The 16,874-nt window shown below is 44.8% G+C and overlaps 2 protein-coding genes across 6 annotated transcripts in view; one reads left to right on the top strand and one right to left on the bottom strand.

Moving 5' to 3' along the window:
- LOC143282721 (E3 ubiquitin-protein ligase XIAP-like) overlaps window positions 1-16,874 on the bottom strand; it is a 30,171-nt gene that overhangs the window by 9,248 nt on the left and 4,049 nt on the right. For 3 of the 5 annotated variants that reach the window (XM_076588443.1, XM_076588444.1, XM_076588447.1), the window contains exons 2-6: window positions 7,083-7,311; window positions 4,098-5,731; window positions 3,390-3,571; window positions 1,377-1,440; window positions 697-789 (exon numbers count right to left, since the gene is read on the bottom strand). In XM_076588443.1, coding sequence (XP_076444558.1) covers window positions 697-789; window positions 1,377-1,440; window positions 3,390-3,571; window positions 4,098-5,731; window positions 7,083-7,165 — 2,056 coding nt within the window. In that variant the 5' untranslated portion in view covers window positions 7,166-7,311. The remainder of the gene's footprint in view (window positions 1-696; window positions 790-1,376; window positions 1,441-3,389; window positions 3,572-4,097; window positions 5,732-7,082; window positions 7,312-16,874) is intronic. The other 2 variants (XM_076588446.1, XM_076588445.1) reach the window with 1 other exon arrangement.
- Window positions 2,110-16,874, top strand: part of LOC143282722 (BTB/POZ domain-containing protein KCTD20-like) — a 32,921-nt gene continuing 18,156 nt past the window's right edge. Inside the window, exon 1 of the mRNA XM_076588449.1 lies at window positions 2,110-2,383. The gene's annotated coding sequence lies outside the window, so the exon portion shown is untranslated. The remainder of the gene's footprint in view (window positions 2,384-16,874) is intronic.

The following is a 16,874-nucleotide window of genomic DNA, read 5'->3' as shown; positions in this document are numbered from 1 at the left end:
AACCCAACAATAAACTATTCATCAAAATGTGTCATATATATGCCTAGAAATACATGTGGTATAGTATGTCACAAAAAGAGTGTGTATATATATATATAATTTTTTTTATAAGCATCTCTCTCTCTCTCTCTCTCTTTATATATATATATATATATATATAGAGAGAGAGAGAGAGAGAGAGAGAGAGAGAGAACACATGACCAAAAAATTTTGCAGACTAATACTTTTTTGCAAGCTAAGTGGCTGCTGATGTCCCCCTTCTTTATCTTATCACTCCTTGTGAGTACTGATTAGTGTGTTTGTGCATATATGATCCAAAGTCATGAATACCAGTAAAAAATTTAAAAAAAGGAGGGGAGGGGTGTGGGGGAAGTGGTGGGTTGGGGAGGGGGGCGGTATGTACTGACATGTGTTATAATGTCCCTGAGCCCATACGCATGAGCAGACATGTCCAAATGCATGCTCTGGCATGCTCATCTGAATCACCACAGTGCCCAATGAGTTTCTGTCCACCAATTTCAAGGACAGCAGAAAAGCATGCAAAGTTCCCAGGTACAACATGGACATCATGTCAAATATATCTATTTACAAGATCACACGCGCACATACGCATGTGTACACACACACACAAACGTTTACACCACACACACACACACACACACACACATATACACACACACACACACACAAACCAACCTGCACTTTGCAGTCTTTGCACTGCAGTTTCCACATCAGCCTGGTTAAACCCCATCACCAATGCAGTAGTGATGGCTGGATCAACCGCTGGTTCTGTTGCACAAGAATTTGATACCCGTTTCTCCCACAGACTTTTCCGCAACTCCAAGATGGCCTCCATTAAAATTATCAACATATAGATATATGTACTTTTTTTTTTCTTTCTTTTTTTAAACAAGACAAAGACTTCATGTGTGCTACCTACTAAATTTCACACACATACACACACTTATGTGTACACACTTACACACACACACACACACACACACACAGCAATACAAAACAAAAACTAAAAAGATTGCTTTGGAAATGATTTCTGTTAGTTGGGAAAATCACTTTTTTGTTGTTGCTGCTTTTTGTCATTTTATAGCTAAAAAAGAACATATCCAAAATGAAAAACAGTTACACAAATATATAAATTATTAATTATAAATGATAAGAAAGGTAGAAAAGTACACTAATTTTACTGTCAATAATATAAAATGTATGGCTTTGGCTATTTTGACTTTTTTTTTTTTTTTTTTTTGCACAACAGTCAATGCGTTGTCTTCACTTGATCTGTACTGACAATTCACTTTGACAAGACTGTATACGAGTCACACATGAAGACAAAAACTTTTTTTCTTTTTTTTTTTAATTACCAGGAATGGGATCCCCACCAGCGAGCCGTCGTCGCATCTCTTCCTTGACCTGCTGCATGGAGATCTGTATATATAAAAATGTACATAAAAGTTAGTAATAAGTCTCCCGAATGGTACCTTATTTCAATTCTCTCTGCGGAAGACAGTAAATTTTTTTTTTTTAAACAAGACATAAAGGACAAACTTTATTCTAAAACAAAGAACAGTCATAATAGGGTTCATCAGCCGTCATGTTAAAATTGAAATGCAACGTTGTGAGCACAGTATAAGCTTTAAGCTTGTTGATGCTCTTTTGTTTTTGTTTGCAATGTAATCATGCATACTGTTAACAACTAAAGATTATTCGAACCAAAGAACAGTCAAACGCAACACACAAGGGAAAAACTCTTACTTCAAAACCAGAAGCTAAAATCAAATCTTAATTCATCATTAACTGATAATCTTATCCAGGTCGACGATATGTTTCTGGCACTCGTTTATTCTCAAAGACAGAACTTGTGTACCATTACAATAAATTACTGAAGAGAGACAGAGCAAATGACTCGGAATGAGTGAGACAGACGGAGAATGTGAGAGCAGACCCTCCCCCCTCCCCAAACCTAAAAAATATATAAACTGTGATTTTTAATCATTGTTTAAAATTTTCAGTTAAAAAGTAAATTGCAAAATTTGCACTATGCAGGCTACACAAATCCAAACTATCATTACCAACCTTCAGACTGCCACATTAGCTGCACTAAACAGCTGATAATCTCGGATAATTGACTCCCTTGCCTCTGCCATGAAAGCCATACCCAAAGGGAGGCTAAATATATCTCCTTCTTGTGAGAGCTTTTATTTTGTTTTGGAATTACCATACTGCTACCATTAGCTTCACCAGTGTTCCCCTGATTTTACTGGATGACTGGAGCATGTCACCAAATCATCATTATCTGTGGAGGCAGGCAAAACTAAACACCATGACACACTCGTGACACTGCGATCTGATGATTCTTCGTAAGAGGAAGGTGAGAAATAACAGCTAACTCTTCACCCAGAGAGTAGAATAGAGTTCAACTTTGCAAGCAGACAGCATTTGGTGATTCGAGAATACCCCAGAATAGAACACACTGTGCGTGACAGTCAGGCCTGTGTCCCAGGTGCACAGGTGGTGGAGGTATCAGATTACAATATCAGGTAAAAGATTTCAGAAAAATATAATGTTCTTCCTTGTGTCAGTTAACTTGATTTAAGAAATTAATCCAGATTTTTTTTTCTCTACACCTACCTGGTTTTTGTGAAAATTCCAAGCAAACAGGATTCAGTTATTTGCCAAATCCCTAGGCAGGCTGACGGTTAATAAATCACACATATTAGCTTTCATGCTCAGATTCACTCAAGGCATTGTTGCAGATTCTACATAACTAAATCCAAAACACTCAAAAGCAAGTAACCAAACATGCACTGATGCAGTTACTGCATACAGACAAATCTACCTCAGTTAACGTCTTAAATGCTGTTGACCAGTATGCTTATCAATGAAGGGTTGTCACCTCACTGAGAATAAGACTGAAACAGTTTGTATTTGGACTACATCCTCTTGGAACCTGCATTCGTTTTGTTCATTAAATGCAGCTGCACCTCCTGAAAATGCATATGAACTAGTAAATAACCTCAAACGCTGGCCACACTGATCTCATTTTATAAGGGTTCTGCAGTCAAAGGAGTGAAACAAGTGTGTCAAACACAGTTGTTAAATAGTCTGTCAAATACCAATCCAACCTACTTCATAATCATTTGCTTTGTGATCATTTTAGATCAACTGGTGTTTGACACAAGTAAAGATTTAATTTATAAATGAATCGTTAAAACCTGTCAAAATCATTGTATGCAGACAGGCAAACAGGACGAAATGCTGCAGAGATAAATTCTTGCATGGTTAAAAAAAAAAAAAAAAAAAAAAAAAAGCAAAAATAAAAAACCCAAAACAAACCTATTTACAACTTTTTATATATATATTTTTTAATGTAATACCTGCGGTCTGTCACCATCAGCGTTAAGCTGAGTCACGACATCAATGAAGTCTTGACCGTGACTCTGCTTCAGGTGAGAACAGTTAGGAAACCAACGCGCATGCTCCACCCATGGACTGTCACTTGCCACCCAGTTTTTCAGACCACCGCCACACTGAAAGCAACGGCCGCAGTCTGCGTAACCTGAAAACCAACACAAAACCATGCATGCACACTTCACTTGTAACACAGCTACTCACTCTCTCAGTGGCTGTACAACCAGCATCAAACAAATTCCGCAATAAAACTTAACATGACTGGTATCACCATGATCATCATTATTAATAATGCTAGATCAAAGGTTCATACTTATAGTTATACTAGGCATCTCCCTTTATTTCATAAGCAAATCTTGTGGAGCATAAACTTTCTCAGAATGTTAACAAGGATTTTGCACTAGTCATACAGGTTTGAAGATGGATCTTGTGTTGGCAGGTCTGAAAAAGTGTAGAGTTAGTAGTGAGTGAGTATGTGTGGTTTGGTATGTGTATGCCTGCATGCATGCATGCACGCTTGTACACACATGTATGTGTGTGTGTGTGTTTGTGTCTTTCCAAACTTCACTTTTTTTTTTTCATTTTCATGATATTAAACAGCAGTGTGCTGTGTGCACTAGTGCATATGTGTGTGTAACTTTCAACAAAAAGAGCTTCTTTCACCACAAACTGACCTGCATAATAGAATCCTGCTTCAGCCAGTGCTAAGGGATTCTGGGCATAGGTGGAAGGCCAGTTGCTAAAAGTCGCCAATCGACTGCTCAATGTGGCCATCTCAGCACGCTTTGGGAAGTCAGTAATGATGCCCAGCTGCTGGTACGTTACTGCCTGCTGACCTGACCCCGTCCGATTGCCACCACCAGTCTCCGATCGAGGAGCACTGCTGGAAGCTTCCTCCGGCTGGGCAGTCCCGTCAAGAATGCGAACATCTCTTCTGGGATCTAACTGCCGCTGGTCATTCTGGTTTGCCTGGCTGCTGCCACCAGTACTTCCGCTAGTGGTTCGGCCATCAGCAACAACATCCTGTCTTGGGCCCTGCTCTCCAGGACCAGGGAGCTGATAAACAGCACTTTGTGGAGCACCAGCTGAAGCATTCCCTCCCAATACGGATGGTGCCTGCTGCACAGCTGCCTCTCCCCCACTACCAATGAGTGGAGGTCCCGACAATGACCAGACCTCCATCACTGCCTGCACCTGGTCCAGGTCCAACCTGAGGACAGGCACATTGTTGCAGTTCACCCCAGTCAGGATAGAACAGTTGGGATTCAGCTGTCTGTGGACCTCCACAGCGGATTCACTGAAGTTCCACTCATTGCGCTGCACACCGCAGAAGTAGCACACGATGGCCCCGTCAGGAAGACACATGAACCCAGCTCTGGCCAAAATGAGAGCAAAAACGGTCATGTGTTGAGGCTGGTTCACAAAAGTGCCCATGCGGTGCAGCTCTTGACTGAATGTTGTCCACGGGCTGTCAAAGATACTATCTGCTGCAGGGGGCGGCCAAGGTCTCCGTGCCTGCGGTGGCCGAGGTGTCTGTTGAGGAGCCTGCTCATCGGAACCCTGTCCTTGAGTGATGTTCTGTCTGTTGACAGGGTACACAATCACGCTTTGGGGTGGTGGATTCACATAGTGAAAAGTGTCAAAGACTCCAAGTTTCTTTCTCCTTTGCCATTTCCCAGACACCTTCAAAACACCTTTAGACCATTTGTTTGGTAAATCTGTAACCAGATGCTTGGTATAAACATTGTAGACATTGCGATCTGACCTCATGTCAAACATTTCCTGGATGTCTTCCTCCAATCTTTGTTGTGAAATGTCTGAAAACATTTTCTGAATCTGGTGAATGTCTTCCTTCAAGTGGTTCAATCTTTGTTGTGCTTCTGCATCAACTGCCTTCTGATAAATGTGCTCGTCAGCACTCTCAGAACTGTCAGTCTTTGGGTAAAATACTCTGCCATCAAACACTACAACACAAAAAAAGACCCAGTCTCCCCGGAAGACAACAATATCATATTTGCAGCTTTTATCTCTGTTATTGGCAAGATTCTCTTCACATGACTGTCCATTTTCTCTTTCTCTTTTATCAGCATGTGACCCAATACCACCAAAATCACCGATGGCTTCCAGCGTGTGACTGACCTCACCACCAAACATGTCTGACTGTGGGGTCATGTAAGGTCTTATTGCCTGATCTTCTTTGGGGACATCAGGCTTTGGTCCTCCTTCATCAATTGTCACAAAAGGTTTCAGCTGAAGGGCCTCAAAATTACCATCCATTGCTAACCATCCGTCAAGCAAGACTGCAACTCTGCAAAGATTACAACAACTTATTAAAGAATCAAATATCAACTTTGAATCTCAAAACTAAAACCTGTGCAGTATTACCTAATTCACAAACCTATTCACCAATCAATGATATACATTATATTTTTGTTTGAAGCTGCTGAACAACTGCATCCTATATCATATGCACATATCTGAGTTCCAATTTTTTTAAGAAAAACTAAATATATGTGTATGGAGGAGGAAAAAACATAAAACTTTAAAAGCATTTAAGTTGTAAGGATCCAGATCATAAACTTCTCATAAACATGAGGTTCCAATTACATGTAAATTTTTGATCATCAGGTTCATGCACTTCAAACAAAAGCAAAATTTCCTCTCCGAATGAAAGTGATCATTGCTATTGCATGATCAAAGTGTCCAGAGCGAGAAAAAGACAACAACAAGTAAAAACACATTTTTTAAACAACAGTTTATCAATGATGTCAAAGCTCACATCAACTTAATCAAATCAACTTGGCCTGCAACAAGCGCCTTCAAGACAAGAAATCACAGAGAAGACATTTGGAAGACGAAAATCTCAAAGCAACTCTTGACCACAGTATAGAAAATGTATGGATGGCCAATTTACAAGTCATGTCAAACTTGAACTTTGACTTTTAATTTCATGCAGTGACATTGATTCGAGTAATCAAGAAAAACTCCAACAAAAGTGCAAAAATAGTAATTCCCACCTCAATGGTGGGGTGGGGGTGGGGGGTATGTGTGAAGATGATTCATGCAGATAATCAATTAATCACAAAAAGCAAAAACAGCTACTTCTTCAGTTTGGGAAATCACTTGAGTCTGAACCTGCAAAGCGTGTGAAAAAAAGAAACAAAGCCACAACAGTAAACCTCTGAAAGTAGACACCATCACAGCGTGTTAGTCTGACAATGGCTTTCAAATGGCAGCTCTGGGATGTTAAACATGAAGTCAGTGAATATTTTTTTCAAGATAAACTAAAATCGTCCAGCTACAAAGTACATTTTCAATCATGACTTTATAAAATAAAGTGAAAACCAAGCTCAAGATGTCCCCCCATGTCAAAATGGCCAAGGCTTTGGTTGTAATCAAGCACTGGGACTTCCTAAGTTTTTTGTTTTGTACTTCCTGCAAACTTGAGGCCTCTCTGCATTTGACTTTTCTGTCCAACAAGAAAATGTCCAATTCCATGGGGAAAAAAAAGGAAAAAAAGAATAACCTGCATATGCTGCTTCACAATACTCCTTGGTGGCTTCCAGTCGCTTTATGTTTATCGAAAATGTTTTTTGAAAACCACACCCATCAAGAGAACTCTCAGTTTCAGTTTCAAGGAGAACGTTTGACAAACTCACTTGGACAGTGGAGAGATCTTCAAAGTGCCGGGTTGTCTGCATCGGGGATGAGTTTGTGGGTGTTGATGGGACCGCTTTTTCATCCAGACAGATCAACGTAAATCCACTGTTAATCCTTTTTGTGTGTCTGTGTCTGGCAACTTAGGTGATCCTAGTCGTCAATCCACACCCTGAAGCATTGACTCGAACTGGTCTGGGGTCAGCCGAGGCTTTTGTTCGTTTTCTTCGTCTGTTTGAGCGTGAAAAAACGTTAATTATCACTTCATTAAGTCATAGATTGTGTGAACATTATCAACCAAAATGAGAGTCGATCCACTGACAAAACCCTGACAACCTGGGTTATTCCAATGGGAAGTAAAATAACTTGATGAACATTAATGATAATGTGCAGGAAATAACAGCCAATGGGAATTGTCTGAAAACCCAAACGGAGCAAAACAAAGCCTTCCGAATTGGTCATCAGCACAGACATCTATATGTAGAAATATATATCTCAGTGGTCATCAAGTTCGTGTAAATCTCTTCCATGCTTGTAGTTGCAAGAAAGCAACTGGAACTTCTTTGTAACAGTCTCATGATTGTGTGCCCATTCAGCTGCGACAGTCATTGAGCATTTCAAGTTACACTTGAAAATGAAATAAAAATAGAAATAAGAAAAAAATTTCAGTAATGAACAAATCAACCAAAAAATCAACCAATAAATCAATCAATAAACAGACAAACCTGAGGTAAAGTCCTAAATTCACTGAGGAGCCCCCTATTTAACTGATTGGCATTTTCTGCCCTGTATGAAACGGTCAGTATTACTGAAAAAACGTCATTTGTTAAGATTATGACCATAAACCAAACCGTTTCTTGTGCCCCGCTCAGGCTAGGGTATTGTTCAGTCTGGTTATTGATGACTTTATTCTAGCATGTGAGAAAACAAAATTATATTGCAGCGACTGATTTCCACTGGAAAAATTACTTTCGGCCAGTGGACCGTGCGGCTTCATCTCAACGGTTCAGTGGAAGTCCGTCGCGAACGATGAAGACGTCAGTGACTCGGGAGATGAGAACTGCTGTGGCCCAAATGCAGACGGCACAGACTGATGCCGAAGCCGCACTGTGGGCACTGGCAGGTTAATCAGCATTTCAAGTTGACGGCCAGCCGCAGGTAATCATGAGTTCGGACACGGTCCGAGACTGTGTCAGTCTCTGTTTGCGGGATTGGCTGACGCTTCTCAATGGTCGAGGTCCCAGTGAACTTAGTAGAGACGCTCAGTCTCCTCAAACGCCAGAACTCCAAGTCTGACCTTGTCGCCAGGCGCTGCAGTCACTGTCACTGAGTCGGAGTGACTGACACGGCGAAAGACTGCCGGTTACCGCCACCCGACTGGACTGACTACAATGCCAGGCCCCAAGGTCTTTTTCTTCTCTTTTTTGTTTTGCCTGTTTATCAGTTCAACAGCAGATGTAGTGTGGCGTATATGGATCAGTCCGCATATAGTTTTGACACCGTTCTTGAAACAGAAACTATATCTCTTTGAAGCCACTGATCTTCAGTGACCGGTTCTTTCGATGTCCCTCCGGCATTAACAAACGGCGCCAGCGGCGGGCACACGCCTGGTCCAGCTCGGATCGAGTAGTCTTATTTCCTTACGATTATCTTTGGCAGTCGGCCGCCGCCGCGGTGTGTCGTCCATTCGGACAGGCAACATACCCGCCGAAGCTTGAGCATGATTACTTGTTTTCTGCAGACTGGTCAATGCCGGTGAATCGAAAGACCTCAGTTGTGCAATTTGCCGCGAGGCTGCTCAGTATCACCGCTTGAGAGCCGGGCAGTTCAGCCGGGCGCCTCAGTGAGGTTCTTGCATTTCTCAGCGGTTCGTAGTTCAGTCAGCTGCAAGAGCACACTGTAGTCATCTGCAAAAAGAAAGTCCTTCACTACAAAGGCTTCCAGGACTTTGCGAGTTAGTCCCTGCAGGCGGACGACTCGTGATCGGAGAAACAGCCATCACATCAGAAGCGGACAATGACTGATCCCAGCGTTGGTCCGGGGTGGCCTTCGCATCTTATCTTGAGGGCCATGACTGATTGGACTGGGAGAGGGCGGTGAACGGCACTGTAGCAAACGTCAGGCTGAAGAGGGTGGGAGCAAACATCAAATACAACCGCGTTTGACGCCGTTGGAGACTCATTTGGGAATGGGTCCGCCGGGTGGTCATATCACCAATAGTGCTTGTCACTGTGCATGTGCAGGTCCTCGGAGACCGGCACACATCCCGGGCAGCATGCAGCCGGTGGTGTGGTGATGCTGTTTAGGACGACACTGGCCGTGATGATTTTCCCTGCATTGCACAACAGTGAAATGTCTCTGTGGCTGTCACGCGATGCTATGTCCCCTTTGTTCTTGTACTGAGACGGAGGCCAGTGGATGATACTGGCACTGATCCCGTTTAACTTACGAGTTCTGCGGCACTGATCCTTCCTCCTAAAACTCAACCTAATAAACTTGGTGTGTTTGTCAGTGGCTCCTAATCGCTCTTTGAAGATTTCTTGGGATATTCCAACCTTAGTAGCCAAACTGTTTCCCATTCGCTTCAGATTATCAATTATACTGATCCAAATTAACTGATTGAAAAACTGACGCAACAACTCTGCATCAGTGAGTTCAAGGGAATGATTGAGGCAGGCACACACACACACACACACACACACACACACACGGCACACACACACACACACACACACACACACACACACACACACACAGAGTCGTGGAAGTGTGCACTTATTTCTTGCTTAAAAACAACCATAAAAGAACATAAAATTCCTCGTGGCTCCACATTATTAGAACAGAGAATACGACTCAGGAAAAATCGTACGGGTAAATGGAAAATCCTGAAAGAAACTGCAAGTGAAGCACTGATAAATGCACTTGACTTACTGCCCGTTATGTCCTTCGGCATACCAGCTGATAGCTGATTAATAGATAATGATTAAGTATTTGAAGGTTTGGAAAAACAAACAAACAAACAAACTAAAAAAACGGGAATAACAATGGCTTCAATTTTAAAAAGGGTTAGAATCAAGACATGGAAGCGCCGAGCTTACGAGCATACCGCATTAAAGCTTATGGCTGACAATCATGATCATTAAAAAGAATGTAAACAATAACACTGAAGCAAACAGGCGGCATCCGCTGATCGTTTCTACATGATGGTGTCATGATATCGCATGTTACAGTTCACTTAATTGAGTGGATCCAGTTAATGCCCTTTCGCATGCAAGTAACACCGACTACCACTGATGATGATGATGGAGTCTCCCGTCGGACCGACGGATGAGTAGGCAGGCAGGCTTATCTATCGGTGTGTGTCCTCATATAGGAGAACTGAAGAGGCCGATTCTGGACGCGCAGCACTTCCCACAGGTGTTGCAAGGGAAAACGTCTCCAGAAGTTGAGCCATGCTTCCTTCACTCACGCTTCTCCTTAATGGCCAGCGTTCTCTTGTTTTCAAATGTCTTTATGCCACTAGAGCACAGCATCCTCCAGCGAGAGCAGTCAAGGGCATCAGTTTCCCAGGAAGCGATGTCTATGTCACAGGCTTTGAGGTTTGTCTTCAAGATGTCCTTGAAGTGCTTGCAGGGTCTTCCAAGTTCACGGTGGCCTTCCTTCAGCTGGTCATGCAAAAGCATCTTCAGGATTCTGCTGTCTGTCATGCGGGCACTGACGTTCTGTGAGCTAGCTGGTTGGTACATGGACTCGGTCTTGCTGAGGCTGATGTTGAGTCCAAAGCGCCTGCAGGAGGTTGAGAACCTGTCCATAATGAACTGCATGTCTTCATGGGTGTGTGCAGCAAGAGGAACTCTCTCAACAGTGCCTCAAACACCCTGGACCTGGCATGTAGTCGCCGCAAGTTTAAAAGTTTGCCATCTGTGCGAAACTGAATGTAGATGCCCTTGTCACAGTCTTGGAAGGCGTCAATCAGCATGGCAGAGAAGAGAATGGAGAATAGTGTGGGTGCCAGGACGCAGCCATCTAAAGGTATGTTAATTGCATTGTTGCCTCCCGGCCGCGTCAAATTGTCGCCGATTGACCGGGCATATCAGCGTAAGAACAATTCGCGGCGGGCCCGGGATTGCACGGTCTTTTGAGCGCTTCTTGATGTTTCCGTTTTCATTTTTGCTTCTTCTTTTTCTTTTCTGCTTCTTCTTTTTCTTTTTTTTTTAACCTCATGCGGGTATATAATATATATGAGTCGCGGTTGCCCGACGACAACAAAACGGTGGTCTGTCTGTCAGACGTTGATTTGTCGCTGATCGCTGTGCTGTGCGGACTTCCACAACGCTTGTTCAGTGACGTCAGAAAAAAAATTAGAGTAATTTGCCCTTGATTAAGCCGGAAAGAGAATTCGTGGCGAGCCTCTCAAAAAGCGAAAGTTCGTCGATTGTACTTCTTCTTCTTCTGTTGTGTAGCCACAGTCAGCTCGTTGATTATTTTGCTACATTTTTTTTTTTTTTTTTTTTTGGGGGGGGGGGGGGGGGGGGGTCCGCAGACCGGTTGCTTGAAAAAAAAAAGTTTTTACTCCAATCACATTCACACTCTCCCTCCTGCCCACAAACTGGATCAGAGGGGGCGAGAAGTGACAGGCAGGCATCCTATTGATGGCCCCTGGCACTCCCCGCCGCAGCACCCTCCCTCCAGCACTCCCCCTACCCACTACTTACCTAAACATTCACTCTCACATTCATACCCGACAATTGCTGTAATTTATCCTGTGGTTTTGCCTACTCTTGGAGTTTCGCAGCAGCGGCGAGACTGTCAAGAGTGGCGACCTTGAGGTGAGAGGTGACTCTGCTTTTGAAGCTGCTGGGGGAGTCTGCCTCAACAGTGTTTGCTGGGAGTTCATTCCACTCACGAATGGCACGTGGAAAGAAAGAAAAGAGCCGATACTGCTGTTTATGGTTCACAAGCCGTTACTGCTGTTTATGGTTCACAAGCCGTTGGAATTGTTGGTCATGTGATCTTCTGTCTCTCATAACTGGTTTTTGGAGGACACTTTTGTTGTCTTGCACCAGGTCGTTGTGTATTTTATACAACATTGTGACCCTTGCTGCTTGACGTCGTTTCAGGAGGGGCGGCCACTTGAGTTTTTCAAGCATGTCTGTTACACTTGCACGTCGGTGGTAGCGGTTGAGGACGAAACGAGCTGCTCTTCTTTGGATGTTCTCTAATTTCTTTATGCATCCTGTCTTGTGTGGGTCCCAAACTGAGCTGGAGTATTCTAACAATAGTCTTACGAAGGTTAGATGTGCTTTTTCTCTCAGCTCGTTGGAGGCAGCTTTCAGGTTTCGTCTCAAGAATCCTAGGACTTTGCTTGCTTTCTTTGTAATGTTGTTGATGTGTTCCTCCCACTCCAGATCTTTCTTCAAGGTGACTCCCAAGTACGGCGTTGACTGTACTATTGATAGCTCGTGTCCGTGCATTTGGTACTTGTCGCTGATTGTACTTTTGCAGCGAGTGATTCTGAGCATAGCACATTTGCCCGGGTTGAAGGCCATCTCCCATTTTCGTGTAAATGCTTCACAATGGGTCTGGGGAAAACGGGAGGAAAGAAGTACCGTGTGTGCTGTTCGAACTTCATAGGAAACAAGAGAGGCAAAGCCTTCAAGACTCACTTATGATACACTTTAAAAAAAAAAAAATCCAAGCTTTTTATGTATTGAGTATAATTTCAAAATGTAATGTTTAAGATGAGAAAGATCAGTTTAAAGCAAATTAACTCCCCTAGCATTAGTTACAGAGTAATTTCCCTTTTTTACTATCTGCACCAAAACGTTTGCAAAATAAATAAAACTTCCATGCTTAGCAAAAGAAGTTCCTGTTTGAACAAAAAATGATAATAATGACTGCTCTAGTTGTTGGGTCAGAATATCAGATCAAAGTGACAAGTTTAGAGAATACAAAAAATATAAATATAACAGTAAATGCAGTTTGCATATAATTAGGCTTCATTTTTTTTTTGTGCCCATCCCAGAGGTGCAATATTGTTTTAAACAAGATGACTGGAAAGAACTGAATTTTTCCTATTTTTATGCCAAATTTGGTGTCAACTGACAAAGTAGTTGCAGAGAAAATGTCAATGTTAAAGTTTACCACGGACACACACACACACACACACACACACACACACACAGAGCCGAACACCGGGTTAAAACATAGACCCACTTTGTTTACACAAGTGAGTCAAAAAGGTGACATCGCAACGAATACCAGCCACGAACCGACTGCGTAGAGCGTGCGAGTTAAAGAATCACTTCGCGACCTAAGTGGCCCGTGTTAAATATAACCCCGCGTCACCCATTTCCCTGTACGATCCGGGCACAATACTTCAGTTAGCAGACGAACGTGTTTTATTTCAGTTGCTGATTCAAGTGTGACAGTGTTGTGGGTGTCTGAATGTCTTCGTCAAGTCAGTGGTATGACGAACGCTCTCCGCTAGTTTTAGTGGTGGAGAGGTACTAGTCGAGATGGTCGGTGCACGGGGTGAGTGGGGCCGGGGGCCGCCACCTCCCTACATCCCCCCTCGCCCCCGCCTCTCTCTCTGCTTCTGTGTGCATGGCCGCCTGTCACCCTGTTGATACTATGATAGTGTAATATGCACACACACACCGACACACACACACACACTGACACACACACACACACACACACGGGGCTGAGAGATATACAGACACGCGTGATAACCGACACAAGTTAGTTGCATTTTGCTTCAGTTAACGTCGACACCCCCACATCATGCAGGTAACTATGGCCGACGGGGATCCGTAACCACTTATACTAAGTGGAGGGAACTATGATAGAGTACCTCAGTGTTATAGCTCCCTATACTGGGATAATGTTTGTCAGTATGATCTTTTCTGTCGGCCATACCGACAAGGTCATATACTGAATACCAAAACAGCGTTGCTGAAGAATCTAAACGACATTCTTAGTGTGTTTTTTTGTCGAAGACAAAATTTCCGTTCTTGTTCTTTTAGATCTTACGCATTGTAGCATTTGAAGAGTCAGGTCAGGTCTCTACCTGCCACAGGTACCATGTAACCTTGTGCTACCTGTCACATGTGGGCAGATGGAGCTCGACAGCCTGGGAAGGCAGTCCATCTAAGACAAGGAAAAGTCTGAAGTAAAACCCATGAAGTGCTAAGGAATGCAGGACAGTCTCGACATGCATTGACCCTGGGTCCATGGCCATGTCCCGACTTTCAGTAGCCGCGCCCCCGTGCCTCCGAGGAAGGTTTTTGAGCCAGAGGCTAGGACAAGGACAGTCTGATATAAAACCTACGACCTGAGGACCTCACTGTCACCGTCCCAGCTTGCTAGGCTATGGCAGATGAACCACGGGTGTAAAGGGTGGGGCCAGTACTGCGCACACTGCACTCCACCTAAAAATTCCATTGCGCAGGCTTGAAGGACACGTCCACGTCCGCGCCACCAACTATTCCAAGTCCTGCAGCGATGGGAAAGGGGCGAAAACGGCAGGTGGAAGATGTCACTGGAAGCCGCAGTTCCAATCCTGCATGCAGGCGGTTCAGGATATTGGTCGCCTGATTGTTGACCCGGAGGTGACAGCATCACTCGGCAGCACCCTGAACGACCAAGCAGCCTTTTCTAGGGACAGCACTGCTTGCTCCACACGGAGAGGGGCCTAGAAAAGGTGGTCCAAACAAATGCTCATCTCCATACCCCCCAGTTGGCTAGCCGCGGTCAACGGGCATCTCCAAACGCGGTCGAACAACAATAGAGAAGAAAAGGCCGGCACCTGCCTCACAATTAGGTGCAAAAGGACTAAAGGTAGCATGCTGGAACATCCGAACCATGCGTGACTCTGCAGACAGCAACCACCCAGAAAGGCGTTCCGCTCTAGTCGCACACGAACTTCAGAGACTGAACATTGACATTGCTGCCGTCAGCGAAGTCCGCTTTGCAGGGGAAGGCAGCCTCCAGGAACACGGCGCTGGGTACACCCTCTACTGGTCAGGCAAGCCAGAGACCGAGAGACGCCTTTATGGCGTAGGCTTTATGGTCAAGAGCACCATTGCCTCCAAGCTTGAAAACCTGCCAACAGGACACTCAGACCGAATTATGTCCATGCGCCTCCCACTACGGAACAAACAGCATGCCACTCTGTTCAGCGTGTACGCTCCAACCCTCCAAGCGGACCCCACAGAAAAGGTCAAGTTTTACACTGATCTGCGCAACCTCGTTCAGAACACCCCTGCTGACGACAAGGTCATCATCCTTGGCGACTTCAATGCCAGAGTTGGCCAAGATTCAGAAGCCTGGAAAGGAGTCCTTGGCAAGCATGGCGTTGGTAATTGCAACGACAATGGGCGCCTTCTTCTCGAGTTCTGTGCAGAGCAGCAGTTTACCATCACCAACACCAGTTTCCAGCAGAAGGACAGCCTGAAGACAACGTGGATGCATCCTCGGTCCAAACATTGGCACCTCATTGATTACATCCTGATGCGCCAGAGAGACGTACGAGACGTCCTACACACCCGAGTGATGCCCAGCGTGGAGTGTCATACTGACCACCGCCTCGTCCGCAGCAAGCTCAGGCTCCACTTCAAGCCCAAACCAAAGAAAGGAGGAGCTCCTAGGAAGAAATTCCAGGTCGGCAACTTTCAGTCAGCTGAAGTGAAAGCTGAATTCCAGGCGAAGCTTCAGGACAAACTTGAAGACCCCAGTTGCCCCACAGACCCCTCTCCAGAAGCACTATGGGCACAGCTGAAATCAGCCATCCTGCAGTCCTCTGAAGAAGTCCTAGGGTTCTCGTCGAAAAAGAACAAGGACTGGTTTGACGAAAACAACCAGGAGATCCAAGAATTGCTGGCGAAGAAGAGATCAGCCCACCAGGCTCACCTTGCACAACCGTCTTGTCCGGTGAAGAAAGCAACCTTCCGGCTCATATGCAGCAACCTCCAGCGCAAGCTTCGTGAGATTCAAAATGGGTGGTGGACCAACCTGGCAGAGAGGGCTCGGCTTTGTGCAGACACTGGTGACTACCGGGGCTTATACGAAGCCTTGAAGGCGGTGTACGGTCCCTCATACCAGGTCCAGAGTCCTTTGCGCAGCGCAGACGGCCAGGCGCTCTTCACAGACAAGACGTCGATCCTGAACAGGTGGTCGGAACATTTCCAGGCCCTCTTCAGCGCCAACCGCACGGTTCAAGACTCGGCAATTCTCCGCATCCCACAACAGCCAGTGAAATTACAACTGGACGAGCTACCAACCCTAGAAGAGACTGTCAAGGCCATTGAACAGCTGAAATGTGGCAAGGCAGCAGGGGTTGACGGAATTCCGCCGGAGGCGTGGAAGAATGGAGGCCCAGCACTACACTCCAAACTCCACAACCTCTTTGTCTGCTGCTGGGAGCAAGGCAAACTACCACAGGACCTCCGTGACGCAGTCATCATCACCCTGTATAAAAACAAGGGAGAAAAGTCGGACTGCTCCAACTACAGGGGGATAACTCTGCTCTCCATCGCAGGCAAGATCCTCGCCAGAGTCCTCCTAAATCGGCTGGTGCCTACTATCGCCGAAGAACATCTCCCAGAGAGTCAGCGTGGCTTTAGAGCCAACAGAGGCACCACTGACATGGTCTTCGTTCTCAGACAGCTACAAGAAAAATGTCGGGAACAGAACAAAGGACTGTATGCGACATTCGTCGATCTCACGAAAGCTTTCGACACCGTGAGCAGAAAAGGTCTGTGGGAGATCATGAAACGTCTGGGATGCCCCCC

This window comes from Babylonia areolata, chromosome 6 (genome assembly GCF_041734735.1).
Source record: "Babylonia areolata isolate BAREFJ2019XMU chromosome 6, ASM4173473v1, whole genome shotgun sequence".
NCBI classification, from domain to species: domain Eukaryota; kingdom Metazoa; phylum Mollusca; class Gastropoda; order Neogastropoda; family Buccinidae; genus Babylonia; species Babylonia areolata.
The sequence above is the reverse complement of the archived record's forward strand: the minus strand, read 5'-3'. Positions and strand labels throughout refer to the sequence as shown.